Raw genomic sequence first — 14553 nt, forward strand, 5'->3', positions numbered from 1 at the left:
GGTCTGCATGCCCAGAGTTTCTGATTTAATCGGTCCTGGAGAGCCCCAATCATGGACATTTTTTTAAAAGGTGCCTAGGTGATTCTAAAGTGTAGCTAGGGCTGTCAAGTCTTTGCTCTAACCCAACAGTTTAATTTAACAGGGGTGAAAACTGAGCTGCTAGGTCAGAATGTTAACTGGTGGCGGAGTAGTGACTAGACCCTAGGTCTCTCAATTCTCTACTATCCTTTCTCCAGTTTGTTGTTTAATAAAACATATTTTGTTAAAAATCAGCAGCAACCCTAAGGATTACTGATAATAACGGGCAACTGATATAATCTAGAGTAAAATTAAGAACAATAAATGTTAAAAAGATTCTAGGCAAGAAGCAATGTAATACCTGATTAGCTTATAGAAACTTTTTGAGAGAAAAGATGCATATTTTTGACTCTAAATGAATATCTTTTCTACTCTTAAGATTTTGATACTAAGATGCAAAACTTTTTTTTTTTTTTTATCCTCACCTAAGGACATGCTTATTGATATTTTTAGACAGAGGGGAAGGAAGGGAGGGAGGGAGGAGGGTTGAAGGGGGGGAGAGAAACATCTATGTGAGATAGAAAAATCAATTTATTACCTCTCGGAAGCACCCTGACTGGGGACTAAACCCACAACCTAGGTATGTGCCCTGACTGGGAATTGAATCACGACCTTTACAAGACGCTGCTCCAACCAACTTAGCCATACTGGCCAGGGTGACGCAGATTTTTTTTCTTACAGTCTTAACATCTGATCACAGCTGTTCATGATGTTATCCCCTCAAGTGAATTATGTGCACTGTGCATGTTGCCTTTAATTGCCATTTATAATGTGTTCACATGATTATGTTATGATGTCACTGAAACAAGTTATGGTACTTAGTAAATAATAAGGGAACAGAAACAGTAGCAGAGTGTATATTTCACACTATTGAAGAAAAACATGCATAGTTGGATGAATGACTATAGTTCTGTACCATCTTGCAAAACAATAACTATATGCTTTGTGTCCCAAGAAAAAATACCTCTAAAGCTATTTTTGTCTTGTAAATACATTAACAGGCAAGATACTTCCTACCATACCAAGCAATGCCAAAGAGAGCATGAGAAACTGCCAGATCTCTTAGAATAGATGTAAGAATATTCAAAGCAGCAAGAGGCATTTAATACTTCATACAATAAGGGCTTGGTGATGATGACCTTTACCTTTACCGGGAAGCATTTTATCTGCCCTTCCATCCTAAACGATAGCTCTGCTGGATATTCAGTAATTATCTTTGAGTTGCCTGTTGTTAACAATTTAAAATTCTGAACCATTCAGGTCTGAATTAGCATTTCATATGGGACTTCCTTCAGAAATGATTTATTTGATGTTGTAGTTCCTAGTGCTCATTTTAAAGTCCTCAAATTTCACTGTCCTTTCAACACTCAGAGAGATAGAAGTTTAATGTCTTAGTTTAATGTTGCATGTTCAATTATGTTGTTCCCTGTTATTGCCGAGTAGTATAGCTTTGATTACATATCCCAGCTAATTAATCTCTTCTATTGTACACTTCGGCAGTTTCCAGACGGGGCTATCATGAATAACACTGCTCATATGTTCTTGTACAAGTCTTTTTGCAAAGTTATGCTTCCACTTCTCTTAGGCAAACACCTAGTAATAGAATTTCTGAGTCACAGGGTCTCAGTATGTTTAGCTTTGTAAGAGCCTGCCAGATCCTCTTCTGAAGCAGAGATATAATATACAAATAATATATGGGAACTCTGTGCCATATACTTGCCAATATTCATCAGTTTTCGATTTCGGTCATTCTGGTGGCAACACAGAGTTTTATTTTATGGATGTTCTACATTTTATTTAACCAAGCCCCTAAAGTTAGACATTATTTCTAATATTTAGTATTTTATTTTATTTTATTTTATTTATTTATTTTTTTGGTCTTTTTTCACCCTCTTGCTTTCCTGCACCCTGCCCCTCCCTTCCCCCACATTCAGTCCCCACTCAGTTGCCCATGTCCGTGGGTCATTTATACATGTTTTTTGACTTGACCCTTCCCCTTGTTACCCCCTTCTCTCCCTCCCACGATATTTAGTATTTTAAATAACACTGTGAATAATAACCTGCTTAAAAACTCTTAGTATAGATCACTAATTTTTTTCCATTAAGTTAATCAATCAGATGTTATTAACATTCGCAAATTTTTCTATTCTACATTTCTTACTAAGATCACTTCTGATATTTATGGCTTGACTTGCTATTTTTAAGGGGTTCTTTTTCATTGTGTGTAAAACTGGAAATAGTTGGTTAGAGAAAAACTATGCTTTTTATGTTTTGCAAATTCTCCCACTACTTACAATAGTTTTTCAGGTCTGTTCTCTACAAAACAAAATGCAAAGAAACAAACAAAACTTTTGGTCTCCTTTTCAATACATGTAACTTTTATAAACTCTTTAATTTTCCTTATTTTAACTTACTGGCTAGAACTTGCAGAACAAAGATTTTTTAAGAAGTGATGATCACAGGAATCTTTAATTACACCTGACTTTAATGGGAGTTTCATTCTGATGCCTGAAAAATAAAGCAACTGAAGATTTTGCCTCTAATGTCAAACATAAATATTCCTTAACTAAAATAAATCTTATTTAAACAGAACAAAGAACCTAGACATCCCTAGAATGACTTGCTGGGTGGTGAACATCTGTATTTTCTCAGATTGCACTTAAACTAGGGACATTAACAATATTCTTACGTTCTTCTGTCCCGTCCCCAACATCTAACTGGTTTCTCAAGTTCTTTTCAGAGCTCTTTTGTATTTTCCTTCCTGTTTTCCCTGTCCCGTAGTATTTTAGTCTTTCAACATCTCTTGCTTAAAATGCTTCAGTTTATCAAAGGACGAGATTTATTTCAATGTAACAAACCCAAGCACCTAATTTCATGCTTAAAAAATAAAGTTTTTTTTGTTTTTTTTTTTTTTACTGCTTCGAATATCAAAATCCCTTCCCCTGCCACGTCAACAGTGATCTTCATGACTTCATGACGTGGTTTCATTATAATACAATATGCTTATTAGTTTTATTAAAAAACAAAAATGCTATTTCCTCTTCTAGAATCTGTACCTCATTTACCCGCAGATACTCCCTTTTTGCCAGGTAAATGCCTCATCATCCTTTCAAACTTAGTTCAGACACCCCTTGTGAAGTTCTCTTGAATCGTCCCTGGCAATTATTTGCTCCATCCCCTGGGCAGTTACGGAGCTGTACTTGAACGCTGTGCTAAAACCACGTGTTCCAAGTTTACAAGCCAATCAGAAGAGGATGTTTCTGTTGCTCACTGGTAAACATAAAAGTTGCTTCTTAAAAATTCAGGTAAAATCACATTCTTTTCTATTTTAACTTATGAAAAATCTACATAAAATAAGGCTTTGCTTTAAGAATGTGAAATATTTTACAAAATGAATCACTAAGGTCCTGAAAATTTATTGTAAATATATTATCACCATCTTGTCTTTATGAAAATGGCAGACATGCCCTCAGAAACTGCTAATACCTTTAAGCAAGAGAATCCTTTGAAATTTTATTCAAACTGGTCAATTCAATCTACAAAAATGCACACACAATGAACATGTTACATATGGGAACACTTTTCATCTAACAGTGTCAGAGCAATTAGTGTAATTAGTGACCAGGGAATACTAACATGACCAGTAGTATAAACACACTTATAACACAGGAACCAAAATACTTTTGATTAAAATAGCTAGTAACTAATAATAGTATGTTTAAATGCTATAAAACTGATTAATCATCAAATAACTTTTTGTTATAACAGAAGACAAACTATTTGTGTACGTGCTTCTTTGTGTTTTGACGTACTTTCTCTTTGGCTCTCTATCTCAGTTTATAACATTTTATTACACTCACTCTTAAAACTCACATAAGATAAACTACATCAACAACAGAGAAGAGTAAAGTGTAAATAAGAAAACTTACTCAATTCCATGATAATGACATACTGAGGCTTTTTCAAAAGGTAAAACTCGAAGTTTCCGAGGACTAAGTTCCGGGGTCAGAACAAATGTCTTTTCCCTGAAATAAAAAGTTTTTCATTGGTATTTAAAGTTTATTCCGTGAAAGAAAATTCCAGAAAATGTCTAAATAAAGAAATCTGATTTCTTTCAGTACAACCGAATCTTACCTGGGATAAAAAGGAGGTTGCATCAGAAAGGGCAGTAAGAAAAGAAAGCAGGGACAGGCCTGTGGATCTTGTCGCTTACGTTTTCTGTGCCTCAAGTTTCTGAAATTGTAAGGCACTTAATTTCGCAAAACTATTCTGAAACATGGATAAGTCAAGAACGGGCAATGATTTGTAGTGGAAATCCAAGAAGCAGCATCATTCTAGAAGGATTTTTTTCTTGATGTAGTGAACTCATGTTTATGCATTTAAATTCTTTTTTTTTTTTTTTCAAAGGAATAGTTAAGGTCAGCTTGAATCTTTGGTGATGAAGGATATATTCACTCCCTGCTATTAACACATGGAGGACCCAGATCTTTCTTTAACACCTACTTTAGGAGTCGGCAACCTTTAAAATATTAGACGGTATCAGAGACTACATGCTGCCTTCAGTTCTGAGGAGGCAGGTTCTTGATCAGCGGGTATGGTAAACTAATCGTATGGTGATTTTACATAAAATGTTCATGCTTAACCCCTTCCACACCTCGACTTGCAAGGGCATATCGAAGTTTCAGGAAGGTCACTGAAATTAGGTTAAGCTCTCCTGTTTATTCTAACAGGTGGCCTTCTCCCCTGCCTGAGTGCAGAGGCGCAGTTCTGACGTCCGGGCTCATGCTCCTGAAGCTCAGACAAGTTGGATGGAAGTGGTCTTTACATAGCAATAAGAATGAAATGCCTGGGGTTTAAATTCAGAAGATTTGGAAGTGGTGTAGAGAAAGGCAAGCAGATAGTAAAATACAAAGAATAAATTTTCTATCACATTTTTCCCCTGAAGGCATTTGGTAATGAAACTGCCCACTTGCCACTGAAAATTATCTAGGGTACTGTAATAGGCATTTGAAATTACTATGTTAAAATGTAAGAGATATATATGCTCATTAATAAATTCTAAAAACCAGAGTTTATATTCTAATGGATCCACTTAAAGTCTTCCACAAAAAGTAACACTAATAAGTTTCAGTGACTCCAATATTTTGATGACTGACTATAAAAGTGAGTAACTTTGTAAGATAGAACTCATAGGTACCTAGCATTTTATTTCTTCCCTTTACCACGTTGTAGTCCATTTCTTATTTCAAGCGCTCTCAGCAACTTTATTTTTGTTTAGTTTTACTCACACCTTGTTCTAAAGGAAACATTTTAACAAATATGCATTTTGTTAATGCTTAATATTTCATTGGTATATACAGGGGAGTTATGCCTGAACTTTAATTTAACATAGCATTTTCAATGGCTGCTTGAATAGGTAGACCTTTAATAGGAGTCCAAAGGTTCTTGATTCACTGCCATGAAAGCTCACCCCCCCAACCTCAACAAAATATATTTGATAACGATGTAGTGATTTACTAACACCAAGGAACTATATCCAACTTCCCCATATAAATTACTTGTAAACTACAGAAAGAATTAAATACGCCTCCCCAGAAAGACATCTGGCCACAAAGAGGGACAACCTACATAATTCAGTTTGGAAAGACACATCTGACTGCCAGTTCATGCTTAATTATTTAAAAGGATAATAATCTAAAACCAAACAGATGTCATGTTTTTACCTGTAATTAAGTCAACTATAGCAACATTCAGTTTTTATTAACTAGTACCTTAGTAGAAGTTGTCGGGGAAGTCAAATTAGTTATAAATTATTCATGCAGACACTGAATTCTTACTTGATAATGTTAGTGTCAAAACAATTTTTTTATTACATTTCCTATTTTCTCCAGTTGAAAGACTCTGCTTTTTGCTACTATCAGGCGCGACTGACAATGTCATGACAAGTACACAGCAGCACAATCAAAACTAGACAGTAACACAGAAAAGAGAATTAGAAATATGTATTTGCAAGTCAAATGGTAATGTTTTTTCTTAAAAAGTACCATCCTCTGTATACAAAGTAGAAGCTACTGACTTTTGTAAGGAATGTGCTGAGGTTGCTTTTATTTTTGTCTCCCTTACATTCACCACCACCACACACTAGGCATTTGGCTACGGTAAAATACGAGGATTGGGGCCAACTGGGAGACACTGGGATCACTGTGCAAATTTTGCCCGAGAGCCATCAGTGACCTGGGGAAAAGAGATGCATGTGTTTTTTAAATGACTTCTTTAATTAACTGGAAATTATAACTTTATTACTTACCCCTTTTGAATCTGTAAAGGTTGAAGATCTCCAACTGGTAACCCATCCGAGGTAAAGAATTTCAGCAGCTCTTTAGCATCCAGTAGTGCAATCGAGTCCCGTGCACCCTCTTTGTGGCCCAGCAACTGCTCGGAGGAGCGGGGTCCCGAACCAGCTCTGGGGAAATAATGTTACGGAGGCTCAGTAAAGGTCAGTTAGAGTTCACCACAGTCAGGAAGGATGACATGAGCGGAAACCATGAAAATACACCAAGAAAGTCGAAATACTCCACATTTAGGAAGAAAATAGAATAAAATCTTTGCAAATCATTTAGTATCAAAGTATATTTTTTAAAAACCTATAGGTCACAGTGAAACTTGCAGTTACTGTATCAGCAATGCTACCACTTAACTAAAATAATTATATTCTTTATAAATGACGGCATGATTAATCATGTAGTAGTATGAAGTTATCAAATCTATAAAAGTGAAACCGAAGCTCTCTTGTGTGTTCTGAAACCTCAGAATATTGTAAATTTTATGGATAGAGACTGACTGTTCCAATTTTCTCTGACCTGGAAAGATGACCTGAAGCACAGCCATGAACTGAGGCAGTGATCAGAAATCTCTTCGAGGCCTCCCGTAGCCACGACTGTGACACTATGAGGAATCACTGAGTCGCCACTATACCTGAAATAATATGCGGCACTGTACACTGCTCCAACTATTGTACATGCAATACATTCTTAATCCTCACAAACTTCCTCAAAAAAGACAGAACAGGTCTTACTTCAAAATCAAGTTAACACCTGAAAATAAGTACCTTTTAAAGTGAAAATCAGCACACCAAGCCTAAAAAACCAATCGTTATTTCTATTTTTCAGACAATGCACAACAGTGTGCATTAGAGACCCAGCCAGGGTGACACAGCTATTTGAAATGACTGAAGTAGACTGACTCTGAATTAGGTACTATTTCTACTCTATCACTCTGCTGATAAACCCAAAAAGCTCTTAGGAAGTTTTAAACACTTGAAAGAGAGAAACACTTGAGTTTCAGAGAATTTTAAAGGTTTTGTCAAGTACTGAGTAACAGATCATGCTAAGGCTCTGTCCCCAAAGTGTAAATAAAATCTTTCAATAATGGCACAGGAAATTAATTTCTTGACTTCATATCAATTCAACTATTTCCTGATTATTTTACTACTCAAATCAAGCATTTTTACTGATGATTACATGATTAAAATGTTGACATCATGGGTTAGAACTTACATTTCTATACATTAAAGATCAATAATGTACTGATGATGCCACTTACCCATTCCCATTCCCTTTATTTCTAAATTGAAAATATATATCTAATAAAAACAGTCAGACAAGAAAATACTCAAATATATTCCATGAACTTTACACTCCAGGAGGACAAGAACTGTATTATGAATTGAATTTAATTTCTATATAGCTATTCTCTAGTAATAACTCACAAAGGTTTCTTAATGAAAATTACGCTCAATCATTTTACAGGAGGGATATAATGGGGAAATGTACAATTTGCATTTATATAGAATCCTGGACACAAGGGTACCAAAGCAATTTAAAAGCCCCTTTGTGATAAATTAGAATACCAAGTATGTTTGGGGTTCAAAAATAAGAAACAAAACCCAGAACACTGACAATACTTTATTTTGCTCAGTGTTTTCAAGCTTACAAAGTATGTTTTCATATATTATCACATTAAATTTTCACAACTTTGAAGTAGAATTGGTGTTGTCTTCCCCATCTTAAAGGTGGAGGCCACAAAGTCACAAAACGGTGACTGGGTTTGTCTAAAACTTAATTATTATGACTTCTGAATTTCACCATGTTTTGGCCTTTTGTTCTCCAGTTAAACCCATTTTAACACACAAAAAAAAATTCTGGAAATATGCAACGTAACTGTTGTCCACGACCAAGAATTCAATGGTATCCCCACAGATTTTAACTTTATAAATCCCATTGTAATGCACTAAAAAGAGTTCACTGATAATAATTTATAGATTCATAGTCACTGCTCAGGATTTAGTGTATAGATTGGCTTGAAGTCGGAGGAAGGAGGTAAGGAGAGTGAAAAGGGATAAACATACTGATGTGGAACGAGTAGAAAAGGTGCAATAAAACACACTTTATGAAAGAATAACACAGTCCTTGGATGCTTAAAGAAGGAAGATAGCAATGAGCTGCAGCATTTAAAAAAGGCTTAGGAGAAAGCTGATATTTGATCTAGACCTTGAATGACAAATGAGTTTCTAGTTCAAGATGGTGGCTTAGACACACACATTAATCTCTCCACTCAACATACTGAAATTACCACACTGAAGTACTAGACACTAATGAGCTCAATGAATTTCAAAAATGTATTAACTAGAGCAAAAGCCTGAAGGAGAACTGGAGACAGACCTACAAAACAGGTAGACTCTGTCTTCTTCATCCCATACCATGGAGCCACAGTGACCCGAAACATGGGTTCATTAGGTGACAGTGGGCAGAAACCAGATGACATATTTTAAGAATCCCACGAGATCAGGAGTTCAGGTACCACCCCATCACACCATACATTACCCCTATGCTTTTTCCTCCAAATTGAAGACAGAGAAACTGCTCTCTGAAGATCCAGAACCAGGCGTCTGCCCCAGTGTCTGCAGTGATGTACGCAGAACAAATCCCCTTAGTGTCAGGTGAAGACCAAGACTGCCTGCCCCCGGTGGCCTAAAGTAAAGCTTCTCAGGCATGTTTTACCCTGCATCTCCCTTTCCACACAATATTAAATCAGGTTACAACAGGTTAGGAACAGGTCTACACAAATACAAGAAAGTACATGCCAACTACCCATGTAGAGAAGCCTAGTACTAAATTCTTAACTGTTGAACAGGTACAAAGCACTAGACTGGAGAAAAAAACTACACATAATAGAAGAACACCAAAGGAACAAAAAAAAAAAAAATCTGATCCAAAGGATGAGATCATTCAACAAACATAAAACAAGTTAAAAGACTCTAATATCTTTATCGTATTTTTCTCAGTTCTCATTGTCAATAAAATAAAATAAAATAAAATAAAGGTTACTAATAAAAAAAATAGGGTAGGGAACAAATGAGAATTGTGAGGAAATTAAAATGTTTTTTAAAAATTTAACTGAAAAAAATGAAAGCAAAGGTCAAGGAAGTATCCTAGAACATGGGGTAGAAAAAAAAGATGAAGCTAAAGATTATTGAGAGAATATCAAATTAGAATGAAAAAATTGATCAGGATGTCTAACATTAGTTAAAACAGATATTTCAGAGAGACAAGAAAGTAAAAAACAAAATGAATGTGAAAATATTCTCTAAAAAATAACAAAAGAGCCCTGGCTGGTGTGGCTCAGTGGGTTGTGTATTGTCCTGCAAACCGAAAGGTCACCGGTTCAATTCCTAGTCAGGGCACATGCCTGGGTTGTGGGCCCGGCCCCCCGTTGGGAGCGTGCAAGAGGCAACCGATTGATGTTTCTCTTGTACGTCAATGTTTCTCTCCCCCTCTCCTTTCTCCTCTCTCTAAAAATAAATACATAAAATTTTTACTAATAACAGTAAAAAAGAAATAACAAAAGAATTATTTCCCAGAGCTGGGAAAAAAGTCATTAAGACCAAACACTTCACACCATGATGGCATCATGTAGTTTCTGAACATTAAGCAAAGCAGAAAATCCTAAATGTCCCAGAGACAGAAAAGAAGCCCCTATTAAAGAGCAAAATTTGCACTGGCATCAGAATTCTCCTTAAGATATGAGATCCAAGAAAATACAGGCTTAATCTAGAAATGTGATCAAAGAAATACCAGGATAACAGCTGTACAGGTAGAAAGAGTGAGTCCCAATTAGGGCAGGTGCATGAAAACAACCTCAAGAAGAAGAAGAATTATCTACTGCAAATAACATAAGGTTCAGAGGCAGAAGATGGATTAAAAGCAAAGAGAAACAGGGCTGTTAATTTCCTCATCTTTCACAATGGGAAATTAAAAGATACCATCTAAAATTGATAGACAAGAAATTGAAGTTCTTTTGTCAGTGACCTGTCCTCCTCTTCTTTTCTTAATCTTCTTCCTAGATTGAATTCTTCCTCCTGATTTATAAACATGAGAGATCTTCAAAGAATAATCTTAAGCCTTCTTTTCTTTTCTCTATATATTTGATGATACCCCAGATTTCTGACTTCCAGATTTCTCCTCTAGTCCACTTGATATGTACATATGCATAATACATAGAGTAGCGATTTTCAATTGGTGTGCTGCAAGAATTTTTAAACCATGCAATACCTGACTATTTAGTCAGAAGCAACGACCTCCTTTCCCTTAGATTGTCAACTAAAAAAATGAAAACAGCCAATACAACAAACGCTGTCCAGTGTGAATGCCCTGTCTTGAACCAAAAACATACAGGTCATATAAGAGAGTTGTATCTTACTGGTCATGTCGCATAATGAGGTTGTGTCTGATTAGTGAACTCTTGGTATCAGAAATCCTTATATACTAGTATAGGCACCTGATTTTTTTCTAAAAGTCACTTTGGAGCTAAGAGGGTAGGTAATTACTGTTATTGTTTTTTAAAGTCAATCAAAATTACACCTTTTTTTGGTCAGATCGGCAAAAAAATATATTTTTGGTGTGCCGCAGATTTTAGTAATTAGTTTATGTGTGCCATGAGATGAAAAAGGTTGAAAATTGCTGTCACAGAGCAAACTTAGCATCCCTGCAGCAGAACTCTTGATTTTTCTACCCAAAGCTGTCTTTACCCCAACTTCCACTTCCCACCAATCTCCCCCATCCCATAAGTGAGAAAATACCGCTCACTCTGTTGTTCAAGCCAGAAATATAAATTACCTTGGATGCCTCTCTTTCCCTCTCCTCCACATCCAATCCATCACAGAAACTTTTATTCCGGCTTACCACCGAAATATATCCAAATTTGTTCTCCACTACTAGTCTAGTGAGAAATCAAAGTTATATCTCACTTTGCCTACAGAAATGCCACCTAACTGACCTCTCTGCTCCTAATACTTCCTCCTGCAATCTATCTGCCACAAAAGAGCAAAAGTACTTCTGCAAAATCAGGTTGCACCAGTCTTTGGGATAAAATCTTTCAAAAGCTTACCAATGCACTGGCAATAAAACCCAAAATCTGTATGGTCTATAATGCACTTCACTCACTTACCCATTAGGTCTCAGCTCAAATGTAACCTCCTTGAAGAACTGACCCTGACCTTCCAGTCTCATCTAAATTTCCACCACTTCCTTCCCCTCAACAAAGAAAGTTCTTCTCCCCTAGTCCCTTCATTTCCTTCACTTATTGAGGATAGAATAATTAGTCGGTACTCAATAAATACCTGTTGATATATATAAACAAAATGTTACAGCCAGCCATAAGTGTTACCAACAGAAAGGCTATAAATAAAAATGTGACTTGCAATACTTGAAAGAAGGCAATGGAAGATGGCCTGAAAAGCCATTCACAAAAACGTGCACTGGGATTATGTACACCCAGAAACCACAAGTGGAAGGCAGAGGGAGAATATTTTCGCCATGTACTGCTCTGTAATACTCTATCTATCTCTCTAAAGCATATAATTCTTTCATAACAAAGCTACAAAAAAACTAATATCTCAAAAACACAATGTAATGAGTAAGAAAGTTCGCTTAAAAATACTGAGATGTTTAAACATTACCTTATTTTTTGTTTAGCTTTTTCAAACGTTTCCAAATTTTGAAGAGCATGCCGTTCTGGCCATTCTAGGGGATTGGTTTCCATTAGGCTGGTGTCTAAAGAGAAAGAAATACATATAAGCACTGAAAAGTATTAATGTACTGAAGTTTGCTACATAAAAACGTATACATGTAGATACACGTACACATCCTTGTGGGTGTTGGGCAGAGATAGTAAGGCTATCTCTGATGGCCTGAACTGTGTAAAATGCCATAGCAAAGGTTTTTTGAAATAGAAAAAAAAAAAAAAAATCATTATTAAGCTTTATTTACTTACTATGCCCTGGCTGGTTTGGCTCAGTGGATTGAGCGTCGGCCTGCGAGCTAAGTGTCGCTGGTTCGATCTTCCAGTCAGGGCACATCAGAGAAGGAAAACTCTGACTCCAAAAAACCTCCACTGCCTTGCGGCATACCTCTTCAGGGGGAAAGACTAAGGGAGTAAACCCCGACAGAAAATCCGGAGCCGGAGTCCCTAAGGCGGTTTGACGTTGTAGTCAACACCGGCAACTCCTGCGGCGCACCTGAAGCCAAGCTGTATTGACTCCGTCTTTCCCTTGGATCCCTCAGCTGCGAAGAGAGGGGGGGTCTGCTGCATGGGCAACAGCAGACCCTCCATATCACCCTGCCCAGGCTCTGTAGCTTCAGCTTCACTGGAGAGGACACTCCAGTGTCATCTCAAGATGTCGATTCAACACGGGAGGAGACAGATACCGTGTCACTCCCGAGTCGGACTGCACAACCATTCTCGGCGGTGCAGATAGACTCTTAAGAAGCTACACCATCGTCTCTCGAGGCGGACGGCTGCCGACGACGATGTCCTCATAATATAAGTGCATCACTGAACACATCCATCAAGTCCCTAGGCTCCTACCAAAGAGTTCTGTAACTATTCTAGCCTAGTTAAGAGTCCTCTCTTCAAAATTTGTATTTATTCACTTAACCAACAAATACACAGCATTTACTTCGTACAAGGCAACTTCCTAAGCAATTGACAAATAACCCGTGTGATCCTCATAACAATCTACATCATCCCTAATTTAAAGCTGGAAAACTGAGGCTCAGAGTGGTTAGAAAACTCGCCCGAGGTCGCCTAGCAAGCAGCCTGCAAAGCTGGGGTTCAAACTTCTTACTTTTGCGCCAGAGCCCACGCTGTAACCGAGACGCTGCGCTCTCTCACTTACAAACATATCCCCGTTACACACATAGCCATGCACTGTCCCCAGCATCTTTAAAGTTACCCCAGACCACTATTTAACTTTGGTACTGATGTGTAACAATGATGAAATGAGAACGACAATATAAAAAACAGCTCAATAATTTTTTGGCATTTATTATGTTCTAAGTGACTTACATGTATCAACTCATTTAATCCTTGCAATAAGTCTAGTGAGTGAGTAACATCATTACCCCCATCCTAATCAGGAGGAAACAGAGGCATGGGGAGGCTGAGACATTCAGCAAACAAGTGACAAAACCGAGATTTGAACACTGGCAGTCTAGCTCCAGAGCCTGGGCTCTTGAACAAGGCTCTAGATGCTAGCTTTCTATTTTGCTTTCCAAATAGATCAGAAGTCAATAGAACACCAAGAACCCAAATTTTTACTTCTTTGTGTATCTTCATGTTGTCAAACAGACAAAAGGTACTCAATAAACATTGTTCACTTGATTCTTCAGTCATTTTTTTATTAATCAAAGGAATAAAACTGAGTCTCACAGAATAATCCTGTACATTTAAAATGCTAGGAAATCTTCAAATGCTTTTTTGTTACACCTTGAAAGCTTTATCCTATTCAAATTCATCACAATAGAAATGAGAAAAACAGAAATACAAGTTAATATAGAAATGATTTCCTCCTCCCTCAGTTAAGTTTGGTGACTGTCCTGCTATAATGAACGGCAAATGTGGAGCATCTTACTATATGTAATTTTAGCTGTATTTAATGTCTGATGTAGGTTCGACTTTTCTCACCTATGAAAACACAGTTTAACAGAAATCACCCATTCTAGCAGCTAAGACAGAGTAGTATGGGTCACCTTAAAAGCTTCTCCTGCTGAAAAACAATTATTACACTGAACATGCTTTCCAAAAGAAGAAACCAGAAAATGTTTAGTGTTTAAAAGATTAGAAGTACAGCTCATCATATATATGTATATATACACACACACACATACAGACACACACATATATTCGCACATGCATGTACATATATTCAGTAAGTCTTCACTTAACACCACTGGTAAGTACTGCACCTTTAAGTAAAAAGACATAATGAAACCAACTTGATTGATATGAACAAGAGTTAAGTCTCTATGGCATCTCAGCAACATTATAATGGAACAACATTGAATGAAATGATGTTACTTGAGGACCTGCTGTACTTACATATACAAATACATGTCATTATTTAAACTTATAAGATTC

At 36.7% G+C, this 14553-nt stretch overlaps 1 protein-coding gene across 1 annotated transcript in view; it reads right to left on the minus strand.

Annotated features, from left to right (window-relative positions):
• The window catches only part of MTBP (MDM2 binding protein), a 50637-nt gene that overhangs the window by 5801 nt on the left and 30283 nt on the right, over window positions 1–14553 (minus strand). Inside the window, exons 15-17 of the mRNA XM_090283414.1 lie at window positions 12095–12188; window positions 6386–6541; window positions 4008–4103 (exon numbers count right to left, since the gene is read on the minus strand). Coding sequence (XP_090139540.1) covers window positions 4008–4103; window positions 6386–6541; window positions 12095–12188 — 346 coding nt within the window. The remainder of the gene's footprint in view (window positions 1–4007; window positions 4104–6385; window positions 6542–12094; window positions 12189–14553) is intronic.

The sequence above is a fragment of the Furipterus horrens genome, unplaced genomic scaffold (assembly GCF_987537825.1).
Source record: "Furipterus horrens unplaced genomic scaffold, mFurHor1.1.pri manual_scaffold_7, whole genome shotgun sequence".
Taxonomy (NCBI): domain Eukaryota; kingdom Metazoa; phylum Chordata; class Mammalia; order Chiroptera; family Furipteridae; genus Furipterus; species Furipterus horrens.